The following is a 21974-nucleotide window of genomic DNA, read 5'->3' as shown; positions in this document are numbered from 1 at the left end:
TGATACTGTTGCTGCACACTCAATGCAGTGGGCAGGGCCTGGATTGTCCACTGGGTCTCATGTGGAATGGAGAGAAGGGTTTCCCCCACACACACACCCCACCCCCTCTGTTGACAGCCTTGTGACTAGAAACCGTCCCAAAACAAGAATCAGACAAACCAGAGAAGCCCAGATGGTAGTCCTTGAGATGAAGGAACTAAGCAGCTGGTTAAGATGGCACCAAGGGGAAAGGTTGCTCTTTCTGTCTGCCCCTCTACTCCTTTCTTCCTGGACGCGTTAGGGGTTCATCATGGAGATTTGAAATAAAGTTCACAAAAGTCATATGTGTTGAATCAAGATTTTGCATTTAACCATCTCTCAAAAAGGAAGAGAGCTTCGCCTGCACATGTTTCTTTCAAAAACGTTCAGTTGCTTTTCAATTCTGGGGTTTCTCTCTTGCCTTGTTCAAGTAGCCTTAATAGTAAAAATCAACAAAAACCACATAAAGATTCACAGATACCAACAAAGGACAGCTTCTGTTTCTGAAATCATCTTTCCATTTAGTAGAACACGAGCTCTATTCTTTGTATTTTGCCTAGGGAATTAGCAATGTCCTGGTTCAGATGGCAAGGCATCTGCCCGCAGGAGACTCGGGTTTGATCCCTGGGTCGGGAAGATCCCCCGGAGAAGGAAATGGCAACCCACTCCAGTATTCTCGCCTGGGAAATGCCACGGACAGAGGAGCCTGATGGGCCGCAGTCCATGGGTCGTATCAAAGTTGGGCTCAACCCAGCAACTACGAACACAAGTATTTCCAAAGACCACACTCAAGTGTGTGTGTGTGTGTGTGTGTGTGTGTGTGTTTGTGTATCTCCTCTCGCCCTCTTGGAGTCTGTCTCGGAATCTTCATGTATTTCTGCCTCTGTATCTCCTGACAGCCGGCCGCCGGCCCGTTCGTCTAGCCCCGGCCTCTGCCAGGTGCTGTGGCTCTGGCTGAGGAGCTTGCGCAGGCCAGCTGTCTCCCTTGGCGTGGGTGCGTGCGAGTGTCTTTGTGTCTGTCTGTGTGCCTGCCTGTGGCTCGTCTGCTCTCTCAGGAAGGTCGAGTGCTTGGCGGGCAGCGTGGGGGCAAAGGGGGGCCTCGGTAGTGCGAAGGGGCGGGGCTGACGCACTCCAGTGGACCGCGCCTCCATGGCTCCAGGTGTGTTTGAGCACCAGGCAGGTGCCGGGCAAGATGGGCGCTCAGGATTCGTTGCGCCTATGCCCGAAGGAGGTTTAGAGTCCAGCGGGCCGCAGGGGTCAGGTCACGGCAGGTCCTGAAGATCGACACCTCTAGGGCGGTGTGGCCCTGATCAGAGAAACAGATCGGGGGCAGGCCCTGCTCAGCGAACGCAGCCAGGCTTGGAGTGGCTGGGGGTGGGAATGCGCCAAGACCTCCGCACCCATCAGCCCACCCCCCAGGCCCCACGCGCAAGCACGCCCTCCCTCCCGGTCACTGGGATGTCCTGGAAGCCCTTCGGGCCCCCGGGCCTGGCCTGGCGATTCCTGGTCTGGTTTTGGCGGTGTTTGGTGGCGGGCTGGCGTCAGCAGGCTGGTGTCCTTTCGCAGGCCGTGCACCTCAAGTACAGCACGCCCCCAAGGAGAGGTGCGGCCTGTTGGTCTGACCTGCAGATCAGAGTGAAAGGGTGGCGACTAGCAAGGCTCTTAGGGCGCCCCACAGCAACCACCTCTGTCTGGCTGTCGCGGTTTCCGCGGGGTGGCATGTGTTTTCCTCTTTACAACCCGTGCTTGCTGCTCTTCCAGTTTAACTTAGAAGCAGCCCTTATTTTCTGCATTTCTAGTTGTCACCGTTCACTGGGGCTTTCCATGTGGTGCTTGGGATAAAGATCCTGCCTGCCCATGCATCAGATAACAAGCGATGTGGGTTCGATCCATGGGTCGAGAAGATGCCCTGGAGGAGGGCATGGCCACCCACTCCAGTATTCTCGCCTGGAGAATCCCATGGACAGAGGAGCTAGTGGGCTACAGTCCCTGGGGTCTCAGAGTCAGACACAACTGAAGCAGGTTAGCACACACTCAGGTTTTAGTTCAGCCACTCAGGTGTGTCCGACTCTTTGCCACTCCGTGGATTGCAGCACTCCAGGCTTTCCTGTCCTTCAGTATCTCCTGGAATTTGCTCCAACTCATGTCCATTGAATCATCATGCCATAGAACCATCTCATTCCGGTGGCATCCACCAGAGAGGTGGCTGGGGTTTGGCAAAGTGCCTGGTCCTGCTGCGTTGGTGTGAACCTGCCCTCACCACTCCCTGACCGTGTGACCGTCACCGTGTCCTCCTCTGTAAATTTGGAGGGGGCAACACCTGCTTGGGAAGGGGCACACACAGCATCTGGTATATAATCAATGCACCATCCATCGCAGCATTGTATATATTAATAACAGGGATCACATTTAATAACCTGCTCCTTTTTCTCTCTTGTCACTTAACTGTGCTCCAGATCACATCTGCTTTACTTACCCCTGTAAATCCCACACCCAGCACAAACAAGACTCAACAAATTTGTGGCTGAAGAGGCAGGAACATACGCTGTCTTCAAGAAGATGAAGCCAAGCGAGATGAGGGCCTAATGATAATCCTGTGTGATGAGGGGACCCCAGGAGGACCTGCGTGGCTGTGGGGTGGGGTGGGGGCATGGGCAGAACCCCTGATGAGCTCCTGGGATGGGGAAGGTGGCAGGAAGGAGGGCGGGCTGTTCCTTGTGGGGTGTCCACAGATTGTACTTCACCCCTCACTGATGAGCACTTAGGCAGTTTACAAACACGTGTCACTGTTAGGAGGAAACAATCATTGCCCAGCCCCTACTCAATTGATTTCGTACAATATGTTTCTAGCATTGGAGTACAATCATCTGCTTTATTCATTCCATGCTCCGTTCATCCACCCATCCAGCCAGCCATCTGTTCATCCAACCATCCACTCACTAATCAATCCATCCATCCACTCATTAACTCATCTGATCATCTCAGACCCATTGAGAAGATAGACCCCTCTTCCGCTCCTGCTCCCAGGAGGACCCCCAGCGTGAGTGACTGGAGCCTTGTGGGGACAACAGGGGAGACACAGAAGGGAGATGCCTGCAGGCCCTCCTCCCTCTGAAAGGTGAAGCACCCACCTGGTCCTAATGCCTCCTTGTTGGGGTGTTCAGGCCGGCCCTTTTCCTTCTTGTGAAACAAGGGGCTGATGGAGGACTTGATTGATGCCCTTTTTCTTTGGGGCTTTGTGCAGCGAGTCCTGCCTGCTGGTGCCGCTGCTGGGGTTGTTCCCGGGGTTGTCCTGAGAGCCTGTCGAGCTTTAGGGAGAGAAAAGGACCTTTAACTGGCACCCTCGTGCAAACACACACCCCTCCACAAGAGCTACTGATAGAAATGGGCACCCAGCAACACCCGCACCTCAACCTCGAAGCAGACAGTGGAGTCTCCTTCACCAAACACACTCCACACGAGCAATGCAGGCTCCGAGACACAGAGAACCACCCCAGGAAGTTGAGATTCTCTGCCTCGAGCTCTCCCCCGAGGAGGGCTGGACTCCAGGCCAGCTGGTGCAGAGGGCACTCCAACCCTCCATCAGGGTCACTGCTCAGCAGGTGAAAACGCTCCAGCAGAAGGCAAGCTCCCCTGCTCTGGGCAGTTCCCCCCACCTCCTGCAGGGTGACTGTCCCCGGCCATGGCAGGAGAGCGACGGTCACCGTGCAGGTCTGCTGGCCAAGTGACCACATGTGTCCTCCATCGAGTGCTGCCTGGCTCAGGACGGGAGCTTAGGTGGTGGTCTCAATGAGGACAGTGTCAGTCACAGGAGGGGACAGAGTCTCCTGAGAGGAGACCCCTGAGGAAAAGGGAGGGACCCTCAAGAGCGAACCTGAGAGGCACAGGGCCATCACTGTCAGGAACGTGCCCCGGGCCGGGCAGACCTCTACCAAGAGCAGGAAGAAAGCTCCCACAGGAGTCAATCTGTAGAGAAGGACATTTTCTAAAATCACTGAGGTCACTGAGCTCTTCTTCCCCAGCACCTGAAGTTCACCACTAAACATAGGCACTGAACCCAATGGTATTCCTTTAAAATCATCCTTGCAACTCCTTCAAGACAAGAGGCGCAGGGCTCCTGAAACTGAGGCACACAGGCCGCTTACTTGTGGGCATCCCTGAGGTCCTCATGGGTGGCTGTGCACAGCGCCCCTGTGTGCAGGCGGCCCAGACGAAGGGACAGTGGTAAGGCGGGGGTTGAGGTTTCACATTTGATGGTGGTCTTGTCATCTCCTACCTCTTCCCGTATAGCTGGCAGCTGAGGGAGTCAGGTAAGTGTCCAATTGGCTAACAATAGACTGTTTTGAAAATGGCAATCACACAGGCCCTACATTATAACCAGAAACTTATTTGAAAATCTATTAGCTATGCTTTCCCCCAAGTACAAAAAAACCCCCTTGTTCTAGCTTAATGACATCTTAAAGGACTGTCTTGTTCAAAAAAAGCGAGGCTATGGGGCAGCGAGAGCATCCGATTGAGTGCAGAGACCCTGGATGGGAGCCTTCCTGCAGCTGGGCTCCACCCTCTCTGGAATCCAGCGACCAGATGGCCCTGCCGGGCAGGACAGCAGAGCGACGCCAGCACCGTGGACCCTGCATGGCATGAACTGCCCTGATGAAAGGACTGTGCTCATTGCCAGATGCTGCTCAGAAGCACCACAGCTAGAGTATGAAACCTCTCAGCAAAGCCGTCCAGACCTTTCTGTTTGAAGGAGAAAAAGACACAGCTTGTGCCACCACCCAAGATCATTTGTAGTGATGATGCAGGTTACTGGAACCCATGACAACAAGAGAAACACAGAAAAGGTACCTAACCCCTCCACGCAAACACCATGTGCGTGGATCGTATTTCTCGGTAACATACAGACTGGGGACTACCCACTGAAGTACTTACACGCAGTTCGAGTGTCATTCGCTCACAGTGGTTTCCGTAAAGCACCCCCTGGTCTTCACTAAGAGATGATCTTGTATCACCCTAGAGCGGTGGGAGGTTCAAAAGGGAGGAGATATATGGGTACCTATGGCTGATTCATGTTGAGGTTGGATAGAAAAGAAAATTCTGTAAAGCAATTATCTTTCAACTAAAAAATAAACAAATTAAAAAAAAAAAAAAGAGAGATGATCTCTCCTGGACTCCCAGCGTTTCTGCTGGTCCTGGGTGTGAGGACAGGAAAGACAGTGGTGGCAACAGTGTGGGGGACAGATTAACCCCTCAGGGTCCAGACAGGTCTCACTGACACATCTGGGTGTGTGGTTAAGCCAGGGGAGGTTTTAGGAGACATGCATGGCATGTATTTTTATAAACAATGAGTGTGTTGTTTTGACCAACTAACCTGTGCCTTTTTAGTGGGATTCTGTAAAGAATACTGATCCCGTGCAGTCCCACGGGAGCTTGGTGGCAACAAAGTGACAGTGCAAAATACAGCTGAACTCGTTTAACAGCAGCTGGATAAACTGGGCACCCTCTCCTGAGCTCTAACAAGAACCCTCAGACAACAGAAGGCTACAAAGGCTAGAAATTTTCCACATGGAACTGAACAGGGATCGATCTCAAATTCAAGTTAAAATAAGCATTTATAAAAATCAGAAAACAGCAACGAACAGAGCAGGGAAGTGACACACCTGGGTTGACTATGGACTCAGTGGAGACAAACATCTGCCTCAAAGTCAGGGACTGCGGCCAGCCCCCTCGACTGGGCCTTCTCCTGAGGAAGGCCTCTGGGTCCACAGCCTGGCTGCCCTCCCCCAGGATGGGAGCCACACCACTGGTGCCCACGTGGCCAGGATGGGCAGCGCCATGTCCACTTAACAGGAGGGCAAAGCAGGCCACAGAGCAGGCAAGCGGCACACCCAGGTCACCAACCCCAGGGGGACGGCGCTGGTCTGCTGTGCCCAGCAGAAGGGCTCCTGGGCACTGAGCTGCCTGAACTGGAGCACGGCCACCCCAGTCCTGCAGGAAGGCCCAGGAGTGCTCGGTCAATGGGCTGGGAGCAGGAGAGGGACAAGGAAGGCCAGCCCTTGGGGCACTGGACTCCAACAACAGGGGCTCATCCAAGTGACCCGAGGGGAGAGGCAGAGAGCTCCCTCCTGATGCTCCCTCCATCAGGGATGCCGTGATGGACACGAGAGCCTCTGGAGGAAAGGTGGCTGGATGGCACCACGTTTAAGTGTCCAGGCTCTGATCAAACCGGTCTGCACCATGCTGCTGGGTGTGAGAGCCTGGGCAGGGTGCCCGGCCTCGCTAAGCCTCAGTGTCTATGTCTGCTGAATGGGGATAGCAGCAGCCTGGACCTCACCTGGGGATGAGATGACAGACTCGGAAAGCACGTGCCCGGCACACAGAGTCTCCTGCACACTGCTACCCACCATCATTAAATTGGCTTCCCGCAAATCTAACATCTATGGCTCTGATTCAGTCATTTCTTACATGAAAACACTAAGCGGAAATTCCATGGTGGTCCAGAGGTTAAGACTTGGCACTTTCACTGCCGCGACACTGATCTGATCCCTGCTTGGGGAACTAAGATCCCATAAGCTGTGCAGCATGGCCAAAAACATAAGTAAGGAACATTTTAAAGATAATAAATAATACTATGTCTATTATAAACAAGGATGAGATGATCAGAAGGCAAACAAGTGGGAGAAAGGCAAACTGTTACAATTGTCCCAACGAATGACCAATTTCCAACAGAACCATCAGCACATTTTAAGTGGTGGGTGAGTTTCATTACTTCCATTAAAACATCAATTATTCACCAGGACATAACCACACAGTGTTCATTCACGTTAAACGATAAGGACTCTTCAATACTTCACAGAGAAACAAAGGCCTGCTAAATTAGTAAACAGTCTACCTTTCGACGCTGCTTCCTTAAATCACTAGGCTGATAGATGCATGCAAAGAAATGAAGAGAAACCAGATTTATTGTGACTTTGAAGCTAAAATTTCAAGAATCCGTAGAGGCAAATACAGTAAAGCAAAAATGATGGCAAACATGTAAGTGACATGAAGATTTAGAGAACATATGACTGGAAACAGAACATTTTTTTTGACCACAGAAGTTAAATAAGCTATTCAAGATTTACTAGAGAAACACTATAAATTATTACTCAGGAAGATACCATTCTATTACAACATCATGATTTATTAAAGTACAGCATTCTGTACAACAAAGGGCCTTAACAGTTGTCTATTCTCAGCCAAATTTCTCTATAAGTTAGTTTCTCTTAATAAAAACATGTTATACTTTAAATTAGTAATTTAACTGATGAGGAAGTTACCATAATACTTGGTTTAACACTGAACAAATCTAACCACCTATTGGACATTAATGTAAAATCCTGACATAGAATCTGATTTAAAACTTCTCAAAATAAATTCATTAAAGCAAGTTCCCTGTGAAAATATGTAAGAATGAAAGCTAGCATAGCAGGTGCAGTCTTTACATTTTATTAACCATAGAAGATACTTTTTTAACGAGTCTAATAGAGACATTAACTGTGCAAAAGCTGATGAGATTTACAGTCTTAAATACAAGCACCAACACAGAAAGGATATTGTGTCAGTTCAGTTCAGTTCAGTCGCTCAGTCGTGTCCGACTCTTTGTGACCCCATGAATCGCAGCATGCCAGGCCCCCCTGTCCATCACCGACTCTTGGAGTTCAACCAAACTCATATCCATCGAGTTGGTGATGCCATCCAGCCATCTCATCCTCTGTCGTCCCCTTCTCCTCCTGCCCCCAATCCCTCCCAGCATCAGAGTCTTTTCCAATGAGTCAACTCTTCACTTGAGGTGGCCAAAGTGCTGGAGTTTCAGCTTTAGCATCAGTCCTTCCAATGAACACCCAGGACTGATCTCCTTTAGAATGGACTGGTTGCATCTCCTTGCAGTCCAAGGGACTCACTCTCAAGAGTCTTCTCCAACACCACAGCTCAAAAGCATCAATTCTTTGGTGCTCAGCTTTGTTCATAGTCCAACATTCATATCCATACATGACAAATGGAAAAACCATAGCCTTGACTAGATGGACCTTTGTTGGCAAAGTAATGTCTCTGCTTTTTAATACACTATCTAGTTTGGTCATTAACTTTCCTTCCAAGGAGTAAGTGTCTTTTTAATTTCATGGCTGCAATCACCATCTGCCGTGATTTTGAGCCCAAAAAAATAAAGTCTGACACTGTTTCCCCATCTATTTCCCATGAAGTGATGGGACCAGATGCCATGATCTTAGTTTTCTGAATGGTGAGCTTTAAGCCAACTTTTTCACTCTCCTCTTTCACTTTCATCAAGAGGCTTTCTAGTTCCTCTCACTTTCTGCCTTAAGGGTGATGTCATCTGCATATCTAAAAGTCCATTAATTCTATACTTAAGAGGATCATTTCTTTATGTAAGCACAATCTCATTTATGAATTACACATGATATGTAGTTTAGGATCCATCTACATTATGCTTATAACTGAGTGCTGCTGCTGCTAAGTCACTTCAGTCATGTCCAACTCTGTGCGACCCCATGGACTGCAGCCTACCAGGCTCCTCCATCCATGGGATTTCCAGGCAAGAGTACTGGAGTGGGTTGCCATTGCCTTCTCCTGTAACTGCATAGTGATACACCGATTCAAATTACTGCTATGGGGGAAAAACACCATTTAATGACACATGAAGACAAAGCATAAACCCGACTAAGGGGACACACGCTGTGGACCACAGCACTGCTATGACCAGAGCAAGTTGGGGGACGGGGGAGGGGAGATGGATGGGTAAACTACAGCCTCGGGGGCTGGGGGGGGATCTGGATTCATGACGACTAAGCAGACAACAGGATGAGAGAGGGAATCAAAACCAATGATGAAAGCAGACACACTGTCAGAGAACTCCAACAGCAGGGAAAACATACAGAACTGTTCTTTTCCAAATATTTGGAAAGAAAATCAAGCATGAAACCACAGAGAAATCGTCAAAGAATTTTAAATATCAACTAATTAGCCAATGATGCGAATTCTAAAAACAGTGTCAAAAGACCACAAAATGGACTAGTTACCACTTCACAGGCCGCTAAAATGATTCAAGGTTAATTTAATTATAAGCTGACTAACAATGCAGCTAACATGAAATGGGTGGTAACAGAAAAAAGAGACAATACAAGTCCAGTTACAAAGCAGTGTGTTGTACACGTGATTTCATGGGGTAAATAGCAATGCACTCACAAAACCTAAGCTAAACATGCAAGAAAGCTGGAACATGTGCTTTTGAGCCGCACACTCTGTCACCAAAAGCCCTAGGTCATCTTCCCAGTTTTAGACTTGGAAAAGTGAGGCAGCCCGACGTCTTCCCTGGAGCCCTGGGGCCCTGGGCTTTTAACCTGGTTTCACACACAGAGCTGGCCTGAGCACGTGGCCAGTTCCATTAGCAAGCCGACCAGTGTAGATTCTTGGTTTTGTTCCCACTGCATGCCCTGCACCCTGCAGCCAGGCATCCCCAATGGAAAATGTGCTGCACAGCTTTCCCATGCCATGACAGCTGCCTATAGTTACTTTCATGAAGCTGTCTGCTCCCTGAGAACAGAAACTTCCCTGCAGCTGCTGTGCCCAGCACAGGCCAGGCCCATCGTTACAGAGGCAGGCTCTGGCTGAGTTCATGATGACGTGCTAAGCTGGTGGTCCAAATATCAAGACTAATTTGTCGCTGTGTCATTGTGGAATGATTAAAGACGAGGCAGTTTAAAAACTTTTAGACCTCTGAGCGTAGCAAATGTACCTGATTTTCTTCTGGGTATAAAGAGAAAAAACAAAAAACAAACAAAAAAACAGTGTTCTGGGGGAGGGATGCAGCAGGGAGGAGGCAGACACATATCAGAGTCATGATGCCCAGCCGGTCTCCCTCCCGCACCAGGCTGTGCCGCCTCCTTCTGGGCTTGGGCAGGGGTGGGCAGGAGCTGGTATGCGAGGAGGTGGCAAGCAGGTTGAGGGAGCTCACTGATTTAAAACAACGGAGGCTGCCTAAGCTCCCCCTGCCCTCCCTGCTCTCAGTCTCCTCAGCCCACTGCTGCATGTTCTCCTTCTCGTCTTCGATCAACCTAAAATAGAATAAAGCCCATCATCTGCCTTTGTCAGCAGAGGAACATGTCTGGACAACAAATTTGGGCTGGCATTCTGTGTCATGATTAGCAAATTCCAGAAACAGTTGCTCAATGAACATCTCAGCCAAAAGGTTCTACGTTTCCTCTTTTGAATATTCTCAAACTTAGAATAACTTAGCGTTGAGTCTTACAAACTGGCCCTGATCATTCACGCTTGATTTCACTTATTTACTCTAACATTCTGAAGGGGCCCTGGTGGCAACTCTCTTTCCTGTGAGGAGATACCTCAAGTTGACAACCCTTACCTCCCCTGCTCTCAGGGCAGAGATGCACGTCAGTGCCTCAAGTCTTTTCCACTGGGAATCAGGAACTCTGTATAATCAAAACAGCAATTCACGAACAAGCTGCAGTTTCTAAACACAAGTCTCCAGACCAGATGAAGTGCTGAGTTGATCTTTTTTTTTTTTTTTTAAGGTTGTATATATACAAACGCATCACTTGATGAGGTTCTCCACCAGCTTTGTGTGAGTTTCTGGATTCATGTCAATGTGCTGCATTAACCCAGAATTCACAGTTTCTGCTCTTCTCCCCTAATGTGTGGTGGATGATTTTATATAGCAGTTTGGTGTTTTTTGTTTTTTTTTTTTAGATTTTGACATTTTAATTTCTTTTGAATACAAGTCACTTTTTGCAAGCTAGGAGGCAGATCAAGCTAAGCCAGTCCAGTCCTCTAGAGATCCAGGCCAATTCTTAAAATCTTCAGCAGAATGACATTAATACAAGGTGCCAACAACGGGATTATAAACTCTAAATAATAACCATTTGTCTACATTTTTTCCTTAGGAAGCAGCCAAAAGTCTAGTCCATAAAGCTATGATATAAGAACATTTTGATCTACACAGGACAGAATGATCCAAATTATTTGCTGGCCAACCTATCAGTAGGCCAGATCAGAGCTGGCCAAGGATTGGTGTACAGAGAAGAGCATTTACATTTTGAAAATTTGCTTTGAGGTTTAAAAAATTCCTAGTTGTTGTTAATAAGAAAGCAAGTAAAAAATATTATAGATGCACCACACTGATACTTGATTGTGCCAAGGTCTTCCACTGGAACACAAAGTTAAAGAGTATGGGGACAAGACACTTATTTTCAAAATAAATTACTTAGTAATAAGAAATCTGACATATCGCATTCTTCCATTTCCATAAGAACATTCTGACCATGAGGACTATTTAAAAGAATGCTCAACTCTAAAAAGGGTGGTGGCAGAACACTTTCCACTACAGAATAACCTCCCACTTTCCCATACAATTAATTGCTACTCTCCCATGATGCATATTCATTTGGAAAAACTTTGTCAGGAGCTTTTTGCCAGGGCCAGAAAATGAAAAATAAGAGAATGCCCAAATGACAGTTACTTGTGAGCTTAGTTAACATCTTTCAGGATGGACCCATAAAATCTGGCCACTGTTTTGTTAAACATCTGCAAACTGCAGAACTCCTTAGCCCTTAGTCATAGTTTCTGCTCAATGTCTTAAAGCTGGGCTCAGTTCCATCTGTGACTCTTTTCTTCAGGGCTGGGGTGGGTGCTAGTCATCAAAGTCTGGAATGTCATCATAGGAGTAACCCCGGTAGCCTTTGGATGTATAGTAGGCGATGCGCAGGTGGTAAAATCCTGGCAGGAACACCAGGATGCCAATGATCAGGACAGGAACGGCCCAGTCTGCCCCCACTTTGCTGATATAGCCTGCCAGCAGGGGGGAGCCTATGATAATGAGAAAGGCGCCAGTCAAAAACAGCACTGTAGGGAGCACAATGGCCTTATACGGGATCTTAGGAGGGCTTTTCTTAAACTGAAGGTCAGTGTAGCCATCATCCATACTAGCGAGTCTGGAGTATTTCACTTTGCTACTGGGAATTCCAGTAGCCAGGTTGGTACGAGACGGCATCATAACATGCTGACACAGGTGAATTTAGATGGAAATATCTGCTTTCAGGAAAGCAGCCAGCCGTGCCCCGGGAGGGTGAATGCTCCACACGGAGGACTCCAGCCTTGACCGGCAGAGAACGCAGTCCAGGCCACGCCGCAAGCCTGAGGCGAGCGCCTATATAGCAGTTTAAATACACGATTATGCAAATAAAATGATTTTCAAATTAAAATACAAGATTCTTACAGGAAGTAAACTCTCCAGCTTCACTTCTACTCATACATCTGGAAAGTTTTTCACTGTTGATAACAAGTTGATGGACAGAATTGACCATTTACATCAAGTCAACTTGTCGCATAAGGAAAAATCACTTTTACCTGACAACTTGCTGTAAAATAAAAATATTAATATATAACCGTACCATACTTCCTGCAGGGACTCAGAAGGACCATCTTTCTGAGCTCGTCTGTGCTCAAACACGGCCCACAAAGCTGTCTGTCTCGGCGTCAAATGGGCAGGTGATACCACCTGTGTTTGCTGGTTGTCCTGTTCACCCCCTGCCTTTCCCCCGGCCCCCGTGCTTGGCCGACAGGAACGGGCACCTCAGCCTGGGCTGACGTGATGAGAACAGTCTGAGCAGCAGCTCTGCCTGGTCCTGTGCAGGGTCACCAGCCTGCGGCCACTCTGAACATGGACTTGGGACACGGGCATAGCTGTGCGGGTGTGGCACCAGGCAGGCCTCGGGGCCCCCAGCCACCTGGCTGCACCCAGACCCAAGGCCCCCCGCTCACCACGAGGTGGGCCTTTGGATTCTATCCCGTTTTGAAAATTGTTATAACTGCCAAGATGGTGTCTAAAGAAAACATCTTAAATATACTGATGAGATGAGAAAAACTCAAACACATGTCCTTGGACCACTGTCTTACAACAAGCCAATCTTCACACTGCATTAAGTTAAAAAGGAAAATGCAGATCTGAGTGGGAATTTGCCAACCCCAAAACCCCAGCTTTCACCAGGTGGCTTTTCACCAGGAGGATCCACGGGCCACAGGGGACACCACCTCGGCACCTCACCCATCTTGGGGCTCAGAGCTGAGGGGGGACACCCCACAACGCCCCCCCCCACGGAGTGCTGACACCACACCATGGACAGAACGCCCTGGCTGACCGAGCTCTGTAATCAAGGGCAATCTCAAAACTGAAAATTCTTGAAGCAGACCTGAGGTCAGGTTTCTTACTATAGAACACTCAGATGTCCCTAGGAGAAGACAGCTCCTCAGAGAAACCGAGTTTCTGGGGAGCTGAGTTCACGATCACCCACCGGATCTCTTCCTTGATGGCGTCCAGCTGCTCCTGCAGCATCACAGTCAGAGTCTTGGCATCGGCCTGCCCGCTGGGCGACAGCTGAGTGGCCGAACTGAAAAGGTTGACCCTGTCACCCTCGCCGTCAGACACACCCTCGTCACTCTCGAATGCCTGGGCCATGTGGGCCAGCACGCTGGCTTGCTGCACGCGCTCCCAGTCCTGCTCCTTCGGGGTCTGCACCTTGCACGAGAGGACCACGTCTCGTCAGCGACATTCAGGGCAGCTCAAGTCTATCAGGAACTGAACCCAATTTTACATGGAAGCCCTGACTCTGGATAAATGGGCCATGCTCATGAGACACTGCCATCTCTTAAGCGAGCAGGACTGAAGAAATGGGCAGGGGGACAATCCAGTTCCTAGATGGCCTGGTGACACTCAGGTCTCAGCGTGGATGGCAGGCAATCCTGTAAGGTTATTCACAAGGGTGGGCTGATGGAGTCAGAGACAGAAACCGAAAATTACAAAAATACATCCATGCCTCCATCAGCCAGGCTGGAGGAAAATAAGAAAAAAGAACCCTTCAGCTCGGCAGCCGCTCGGTCCCTATCAGCAGTCATCTCTGGTACAGTTCACCGAAGAGTGTGCCGTCCTCGCAGGCTCCCAGTCCTCCGTTTCCCAGGCTGGTCTGAACACCCACAGACAGGAGCGAGTAGGGGCAGCCAGGAGACAGAAGGGCCAGCCCCCCTCCGTGGCTCTCCTCTCGGGGCACAGGCCCTCGGGCTGTTCTGGGGGATGGCCCCTCACACCACAAGGGCGGTACTGTCATCAGAGACACGCAGAAGAGTGCCTGCAGGGCCCCGTACCGCCCTCCGGCTCTCACACCTCACACCCTTCTCTCTGCAAATGTCCCCCCTGCCACACTGTCACCCAGGTCCTGCCTTCTTTCCCAGACATGACCTCAAAGGAACTGAGGGGCAGCCTCGAGGTGCTGGCTTGCTGGCTCCCTGTCCCCTGTGGCCAGTGCCCTCACCTCCTGTCTTCGTCACGACCCTGCCCCAGGGCTGGGCTACCCGCTTTGCTGGCTCCAGGACCACCTGCCATCATTCCTCCTCTGCTCCAGCGAACCAGCTGCCTATGGGCTCACCCCCATCAGCCCGGTCAGCATGTCCTCTCCCTTCTCTCACCTTCCAATCGCACAAGGGGAACCAGCAGATTCCTCCTCTAGGGTTCCCTGCAGCACCCACTGCGGGTCTCTGAAAGCTCCCTGGGAGTGGCCTCTACGGTCCCCCTCCCCGCCCGGTCTCCAGCTCTCTGCCAGCAGGCGGTGGGTGTGCCCCACTCTGCAGGGCAGCTCCCTGGGGGTTCAAGGAACCTATGTTACCAAGCCCCCTCCCCTGCTTGCCCTCCCCCACATCCCCCCCCAGCATGTCTCTCTCTGGGCTCCAGGCCCTGCCCTCCCTGGGGTTATTCCTCAGTCCCTTGAGCCCCTTCTCAACCTTGGAATGTGGGGTGCCCCACAGCTCTACCCTTGCACCCCATCTCTCTCCACCAGCACCCGCCTGGTGACTTTACTGTGCTTGTGGATTTAAATGCCATCTATATGCCCACGACCCCAAGTCCACCCTGAGCTGAAAGAGTCCTCTCCCGGATTCAGGCCGGAACACTCAGCTGCTCTCCTGACATGTCCCCGGGACACCCCATGGGCTTGTCCACCTCAACAGGGCTGAGGCCCAGCTCTTAGCTCCCTGCCCCAGCAGCCCTCCTCACCTCAGGAAACAGGCTCTGGCCTCGAGCTGCTGAGGCCTGAGCCCGGGCTCCTCCCTGATGTGGCCCGCTCTCTCCCTTGTCCCCGCTGGTTGACACGACCCTTTTTCTATCTCCGAGTGGCTACTTCTCTTCCTGCCTCCGGGTCTCTGGTTCAAGGTCACCCTCCTGGTGTCACCTCGCTGGCCACCCTGTTCACACACGATCATCATCATCATCAAGTTGCTCAGTAATCTGCTCTCCTCATTCACAAGCCAGGTGATTCCTCCCACCGCAGTCAGAAGACTACAGGTCATTAACCTTCTGCGACTCTTCAGAAACATCAGTGTCACACTCTGTCAGGCCCCTCAGATGAATACGCCCAAATACCAACTGGTCGGCCCCCTACTCCCAAACCTCTGCCTGTGGTTTTGAGTGTTGTCAATCCTGTGACGACCACTCCGTGGTACCAAGTTTGACCCTAAGGAACGATGCTTGTCTCTTCCCTCTCGCTGGCCACGAAGCTACAGGCTCCTTGAGATGCAACCATGAGCAACACCCAGTCATACTGTCCACACACCAGACAGGCCCTTGTCACACTCGACAGCGCTGAGGGGAGCTGCCCGGGGGAGCAGCCTACCTGTGGTGGAAGGGAGCCCCTCGCAGTCTTGTCTGGTCCCCTTCGGCTCTCAGGGTTTCCAGGTTTAGAATCAGCTGGTCCTATGAAACAGCAAATGACACAGCCTGCACTGCTTACTTTCTGGATGTAAAGTGACTTGCACCAAAATGTGCAGAACAGGTTACGTGAATAGGTATTAACTCTGAACATTTTAATTCTGAGAAAATGTTCTCTAAGAGTCCCTAGCAAATAGAAACACTCAGCACGATATTAACCCTTATAAACCATGATGAGGAGGAAGTTCCATCTCAGGTGTAGGAAAGGTTTCTCTGGAGGAAACATGGCAAGCCATTAAAAATGATGAAGTTGGTAGAGAGAAGCTGGACTTGGGGCGGGGGTTTGGGTCAGGGGGATACGACTCAATCTATTGCCCTCCCTCCTCTCACTGCTTTAAACTGTCTCCATGGAGCTCACCTGCATTCCTCACATTCATTCCTCTACAGCCCACTTCACTTGCTCATGGGGTAAAACAAGTCAAACGGGCCAAGTTTGTGAGTCACTCAACTCAACCTGGAAGCTCTGTGCTGTCGGCCACGGCAGTCACTCGCCTCGTGCAGCCCCTGAGCACGTGAGACAGGCTGGTGCAAAGCCCGATGTGGAAATCACACAGAGGATTTCAAGACTTGTGGTGAAAGAAGGACGTCGAGTAGCCCGTTGGTTTTTGGGAAATTTTAGATTGTGTAGGTGGCTCGTATTATCTTTCTGATGCACAGCACAGTCCACGTGAATGGCTCACGCTTTGTCTCAGCTTTTGGGTGATCCCTGAAAGGACTACTCAGAATTCTGAACCACACACAACAGCCACACACTCTAAATCCATCTATAATGCAAACACATTCAGTGTTCAAAACCAGAAGTGCTATACGTGTTAGCAGTGGATTAGCCATAAGGAAAATGGAACTCGACTTCTGCTAAGCATCTGCTCAAACTCATGTCCACTGAGTTGGTGATGCCGTCCAACCATCTCATCCTCTGTCATCCACTCTCTTCCTGACTTCAATCTTTCCCAGCATCAGGGTCTTTTCCAATATGAAAATTCATATTAAAAAACTGGAAATAATTACCTCAAGCAATTTTTAAATGCAATAACAAAGTTGCCAAGTCTGTGTTTTATAAAATGAGCATCAATTTCAAGGTTTAAAAAGCTGTTTTAGGACCTACTGTATTAAAAAAAAAAATGGAGAGAAGACAAAAGAATGATCTATTTGAGATTGGCTCTGTATGAGAAATTGCTGAGACTAATTGACGGGATGGGTCATGGGTATTTATTATACTACTCCATCCACTTTTGTGCATGTTTGCAATTCTCCATCGTAATACATTTAAAAAGTTTATTTTCTGTTAAAGCAGAGTCTTCTCCAGCAACACAATTCGAAAGCATCAATTCTTCAGTGCTCAGCCTTCTTTATGGTCCAACTCTCACACCCATACGTTACTACCGGAAAAACCATAGTTTTGAGTATATGGTTTGTCATATATGGTTTGAGTATATGGTTTGTTGGCAAAGTGATGTCTCTACTTTTCAATATGCTGTCTATGTTTGTCATAGCTTTCCAAGGAGCAAGCATTTTTTAATCTCATGGCTACAGTCACCGTCTGCAGTGATTTTTGAGCCCAAAGAAACAAAACCTGTCACAGCTTCCACAACAAGGCATCGGCATTCAAAGATTTTTAAAGCAAAACAAAAGTTGACTTTGAATTGGCTTAGTCATAAACAGTATCCTGATATCAACAGCCTCTGAGCAGCAGTTCTGAAAGTAAGGAAGAGCACCCCTGATCGGGAGACATTGAGCTCTCTGCCTAAGCGGGGAGGGCGCCTCACCGCAGGTCTCACGATGGGAGTCAGAACCACTGCCCCCTGGAAGTCCGCCTGTGAGGCTCTGCAGTCCAGGCCCAAGAACACAGGTATGGTGGGGACAGTACTGACACGTGAGGCTGGACCCGGGATCCCCACTCCATTTCCTGGATGGTCTGTATTGCCGTGTGGCCAACCTTTCCAGGAAACCTCTCTCAGGACTCGGTGATGTGAGCCTCCACCATCACCCTTTCCTGACGCGCCTTCTGTTGCAGGGCAACTGCGGTTCTCCTGTCTAGAGGCAGCCATCCTACACACACACCGTATCTGGACCAGCGGTTTGGCATGTGGGACTCCAGCGCCACGTCCGAGGCAAGCAGGCTCCACACCTGGGCACCATGCCTTCAGTTTCATGGGCCCCGGGCTGGCACCCCCAGGTTTGTCTGAGGGGCAGTCGTGAGGTCCACCTGTATCCCAAGCAGCTCCCCGGACTGGCAGGTCAGAGCAACAAGCAGCCTCTTTGAACGTGGGGACGCCCTGGCTCCTGCCCACCGCCTATGGGCAACCACCTCTGGCCCTGCTCCCGAGGAGGTGGGTGCCCGGATCAGCAGATGGGGCCACACATGCACACACTCGGCGGCAGAGAAGGGAGCGGTGGAGAAAGGCAGCACTGGCCCCCACCCAAGCCTCGTCTCCCGCCCAAACGCCGCCTCCCCGTCAGCACAGGCACCTGCTGCAGCTCCTTGTTCTTCTCCTCCAGTTGGGCCTCCATCTGGCGCAGCCTATCCTCCATGCTGCCATGTCTGTCTCCCGCCTGTCGGCCAAGAACAGCATCAGCTCCTCTCGCAACGACCCTGTCCTGACAGCACGCGGGCTGTGATCACAGGGGCAGCAAGCGGGCCATGCTCTGTGCGAACCACTGGCCCCGGGTTCGTGGGGGGCATGCCCGCACACCTGCTCACGCAGCCTGTGCAGCTTCGTGTGTGACACATGGCTCACGGAGGGTGCTGGTGACCAGCTCGTGAGAGGAGACGTGCTCCCCCCTGCCCCGGGACCCACACCCATGGCCACTGCGCCCCCTCCTCGGACTGCCTGTGGCAAGCCAGCACGGGCAACAGGCAGTGGCAAGTGCGGGACGCGCGAGGCACACATTCTACCTTCCTAAGCTGGGAGGGAAGTTCAAACCCTTTAGCCTCCTTAGTGGCAGAGCTTCCGGAAGGCAAAAGGTCGGACTACAAGGCCGACGGGGGACGGACAGCAGAGATGCCAGGGGAGAGGAGAAACCAAGCCTGGAGAGGAAGATCACAGGCAGAAGGGCGCCCCCTGGCGGCTGTTAGTGACCCTGCTCTGGGAGGGTCTGCGAGCGGCCAGCCAAAGGACGGCCCCTCAGCTGCTCTCTGAGCTCCGCGCAACGCTCCCAACAGCAGGGCCAGCACAACCCCGGCCCGACTCTCCTTCCCCAGCCAGTGCCCACCGGCAGCGCGGGGCAACACTTTCCCACGAGAAGGACATGGTGGCTGGCTGGCTGGCTGGCTGGCAGTGGGGACGATTCCCCCAGCAGTGCCACATCCCTGGGATGTTTCTCATAAACCATGACCGCCGCAGACACCACCGCCAGAAACATCATGATTCCACATGGTCACATAGCTTGGGCCTGAGGATCTGAGGGTGAGCAAACGCCACTCGACTTGTCTGACCGCCGGTATCACTGTCACACATCCCTTCAAGGAGCGGAACCTCAGAAAACTCGAGAAGATGGCCAGGCAAGCTGCCTCAGCAGAGCCCACACAGCATGCTCCCATCTCTCCGAGAGAACGGGCTCCACAGACGTCACCAGACTCGCCTGAGTGAATCAGAAGGAAATTTCAGCATCATCAGGAACACATTCGACAGGGAGTTGCGGGGGGCGGGGGGCGGGGATGAACCGGGAGACTCGGGTTGACATATATACAGCACTGATACTACACATAAAGTCAACGAGTGAAGACCTAGTGTACAGCACAGGGAAGTCTGCTCAGTGCTCTGTGGTGAAGCAAATGGGCAGGAAATCTAAAAGAGAGACAGATACGTAAATAGATAGATAGATAGATAGATAGATGACTGATTCACTTTGCTGTACAGCAGAAATTGACACAGCAGTGTAAAGCAACTATACACCAATTAATGAATGAATGGATGAATGAATTTTTACAAAAGGAACACAGTGGGCCCCCTAGAACTTGTGGAAATGAGGAGTCCACACCCAGGGTGCGGCACAGCATCAGGGCTGCCCTCATGTCGGTCCACTGCCAACGGACCACCTGGACCAGGCCTCTTCTACCCCAGAGACCTCGACGCAGAGGTGGGGAGGCAGCCAGTTGTGGTCTCTCCAGTGCTCTGTTCTTACTCACACAGCCATCCCAAGGCTGAGATCACCGGGAGAAGAAGGGACCCACAGTCCACCTCAGGACAACAGACACAGCCACTGTCACTCACTTCGTGGATGTGCCACTGCAGTTTCATGTTCACGTCCTCAAACCTGAGGAGGTCCTTCCTGGCTGTGTCCAGGTCCTCCTCCAGCTCTGTCACGTGGGCAGAGAGGGCTGCCAGGCGCTCCTTCATCTGGCTCTGCTCCTGTGACTGCTTGTCTATGACTTCCGGAGCGCGATCATCTGAGCCAGGTCCTCCTCGTGGCTTAGAGAGCTGTCGGAGGGTCTCTAAAGGGCAAAGGAAGCCTTAGACAGCCTTGTTTTGAGAGGGAAGGAACACAGCACTTCTGGGCAATCTGTGAGGTCAAAACAAAGCACTAGTGTACAAATCCAGGACGGCTGGGTGACTGGTACCTTCCTGTCCAGGGCCTTGTGGTGCTCAAACAGCAATTTCAGCACCCTGAGCACCTCCACCTCGCTGGTCATGCTGGCTGGGGACTGTGCCTGCCACTTGCCCGCCGTCATCTGGAGGGACGGCACATACCAGGAAACCAGGCACTCCAGGTGCTCCAGCAGCAGCTGCAGGGCAGGGCCAAAGGAGCACCTTCAACCTCATGCTTGACTTCAGGGCCAATAACTCCTTTCAGCTTCACGCTATAGCCGGAAACACGCTAAGGCATGTTGGAATCCCATCAGTTCAGTCTAAAGTTAAGAGCGGACTTCCCCAGGGGCCCAGTAGTTAAGGCTCCACACTTCTGCAGGGGTCATGGGTTTTAATCTCTTATCAGGGAACTAAGATCCCACACAAAGTGTAGCATGGACAAAAATATAAATTGAGAACTCCCCTCTCAAATGTACTAAAATTACATTAGCTCCCATCATAAATTTGAAGCAAGGTATGAGAACCCCAAACTGATCCATCCTGGTCTGCTCAGTGGGAAGATGTGAAAAATGACTTGAAAATCAGACAGAGTTTAAAGATAGCAACACGGAGGCTAGCAGTGACCCCCGTGGGGCAAATGTCAATACATGAGAATCCCCCTACTGACCCTTGTGTTGCTTCTTTCCACTTTCAGCTCAGCAATTTCTTCTTCTTTAAGAAGCTGCTCCCTGCATATTTTTAGTTCTTCAGTAGGAGTTGGAAACTCCTAGAAAACAGTTAAATGAGAAACTAAATGCAAGCATAAATTAAAAAGAGATCAAGACTATGAAGACTGACCCTGTCAAGTCTCTCCAGGCTCCACACAAAGGATCTCCTTGCCCTTCCAGAGAAGAGGGCGTCCACTGACCCCAAGACCACACAGACCACCACATCTCAGACCGACCTTCGGCCTCCACCTTGACCTGGCAGGCACGTGGCAGGGGAGAACCTGGAATCCAAGCCTGCCTTCTCAAGACCCAGGGACGTCTGAGAAACTTTTCAAAACATAAACCTAAGAACAAAGTGGATAAAGAGATTCTTAAATGACACACAGACCTAGAGCCACTTGGTAGAGTGAAGAAAAAAGGGAAGGTCTACAAGGCCACGAGGCTTTGGAGTGTTCCTCTGGGAAAAAGGCAGATGGCACCCCAAGGCCATCTGTTAGCCTGACTCCACTGAAGCCACCCAGTCATTCAGTCAACTGGTTAAAATGTTAAATTTATGTTATATGTATTTTACCACAATTTACGTGCACACGGGGCCATCCACATGGTGAACTTGCTCAAACTGAACTACACGGAGTCTTTTGTTCTTCTATTTTTCTTTGCAGAAATAGAAAGATCCCGGGCTACATATCCCCTACTACATACTGAGTGTCCAGCACCCAGAACAGTGCCCAGCACTTGTAAGAGGCATGTAGTAGACATGTGTAGCTATGAGGGTGTATGTCATACATGTAAGCAGTAGGTACCCATCATTAAAATACTGGACACATTGCTCTATGCTTTGTAAGATGGGAGACATTAACGGGCTTAGCCTTTCTACTTCAGGGACTGACTCTC

At 50.6% G+C, this 21974-nt stretch overlaps 1 protein-coding gene and 1 pseudogene across 1 annotated transcript; both read right to left on the bottom strand.

The window, feature by feature from the left end:
- Positions 1-1234: 1234 nt before the first annotated feature.
- Positions 1235-21839, bottom strand: LOC113883410 (liprin-alpha-1-like). Its single transcript, XM_027527081.1, is given in 14 exon segments — positions 1235-1386; positions 3150-3234; positions 3236-3326; positions 4164-4315; positions 9902-10130; positions 13383-13606; positions 15750-15829; positions 18265-18397; positions 18538-18675; positions 19281-19426; positions 20019-20222; positions 20225-20570; positions 21041-21139; positions 21783-21839. Coding segments are annotated over 14 exon segments (2136 nt in total).
- Positions 11350-12233, bottom strand: LOC113883794 (annotated as a pseudogene).
- Positions 21840-21974: the final 135 nt, after the last annotated feature.

Source organism: Bos indicus x Bos taurus, chromosome 25 (genome assembly GCF_003369695.1).
Source record: "Bos indicus x Bos taurus breed Angus x Brahman F1 hybrid chromosome 25, Bos_hybrid_MaternalHap_v2.0, whole genome shotgun sequence".
NCBI classification, from domain to species: Eukaryota; Metazoa; Chordata; class Mammalia; order Artiodactyla; family Bovidae; genus Bos; species Bos indicus x Bos taurus.
The sequence above is the reverse complement of the archived record's forward strand: the minus strand, read 5'-3'. Positions and strand labels throughout refer to the sequence as shown.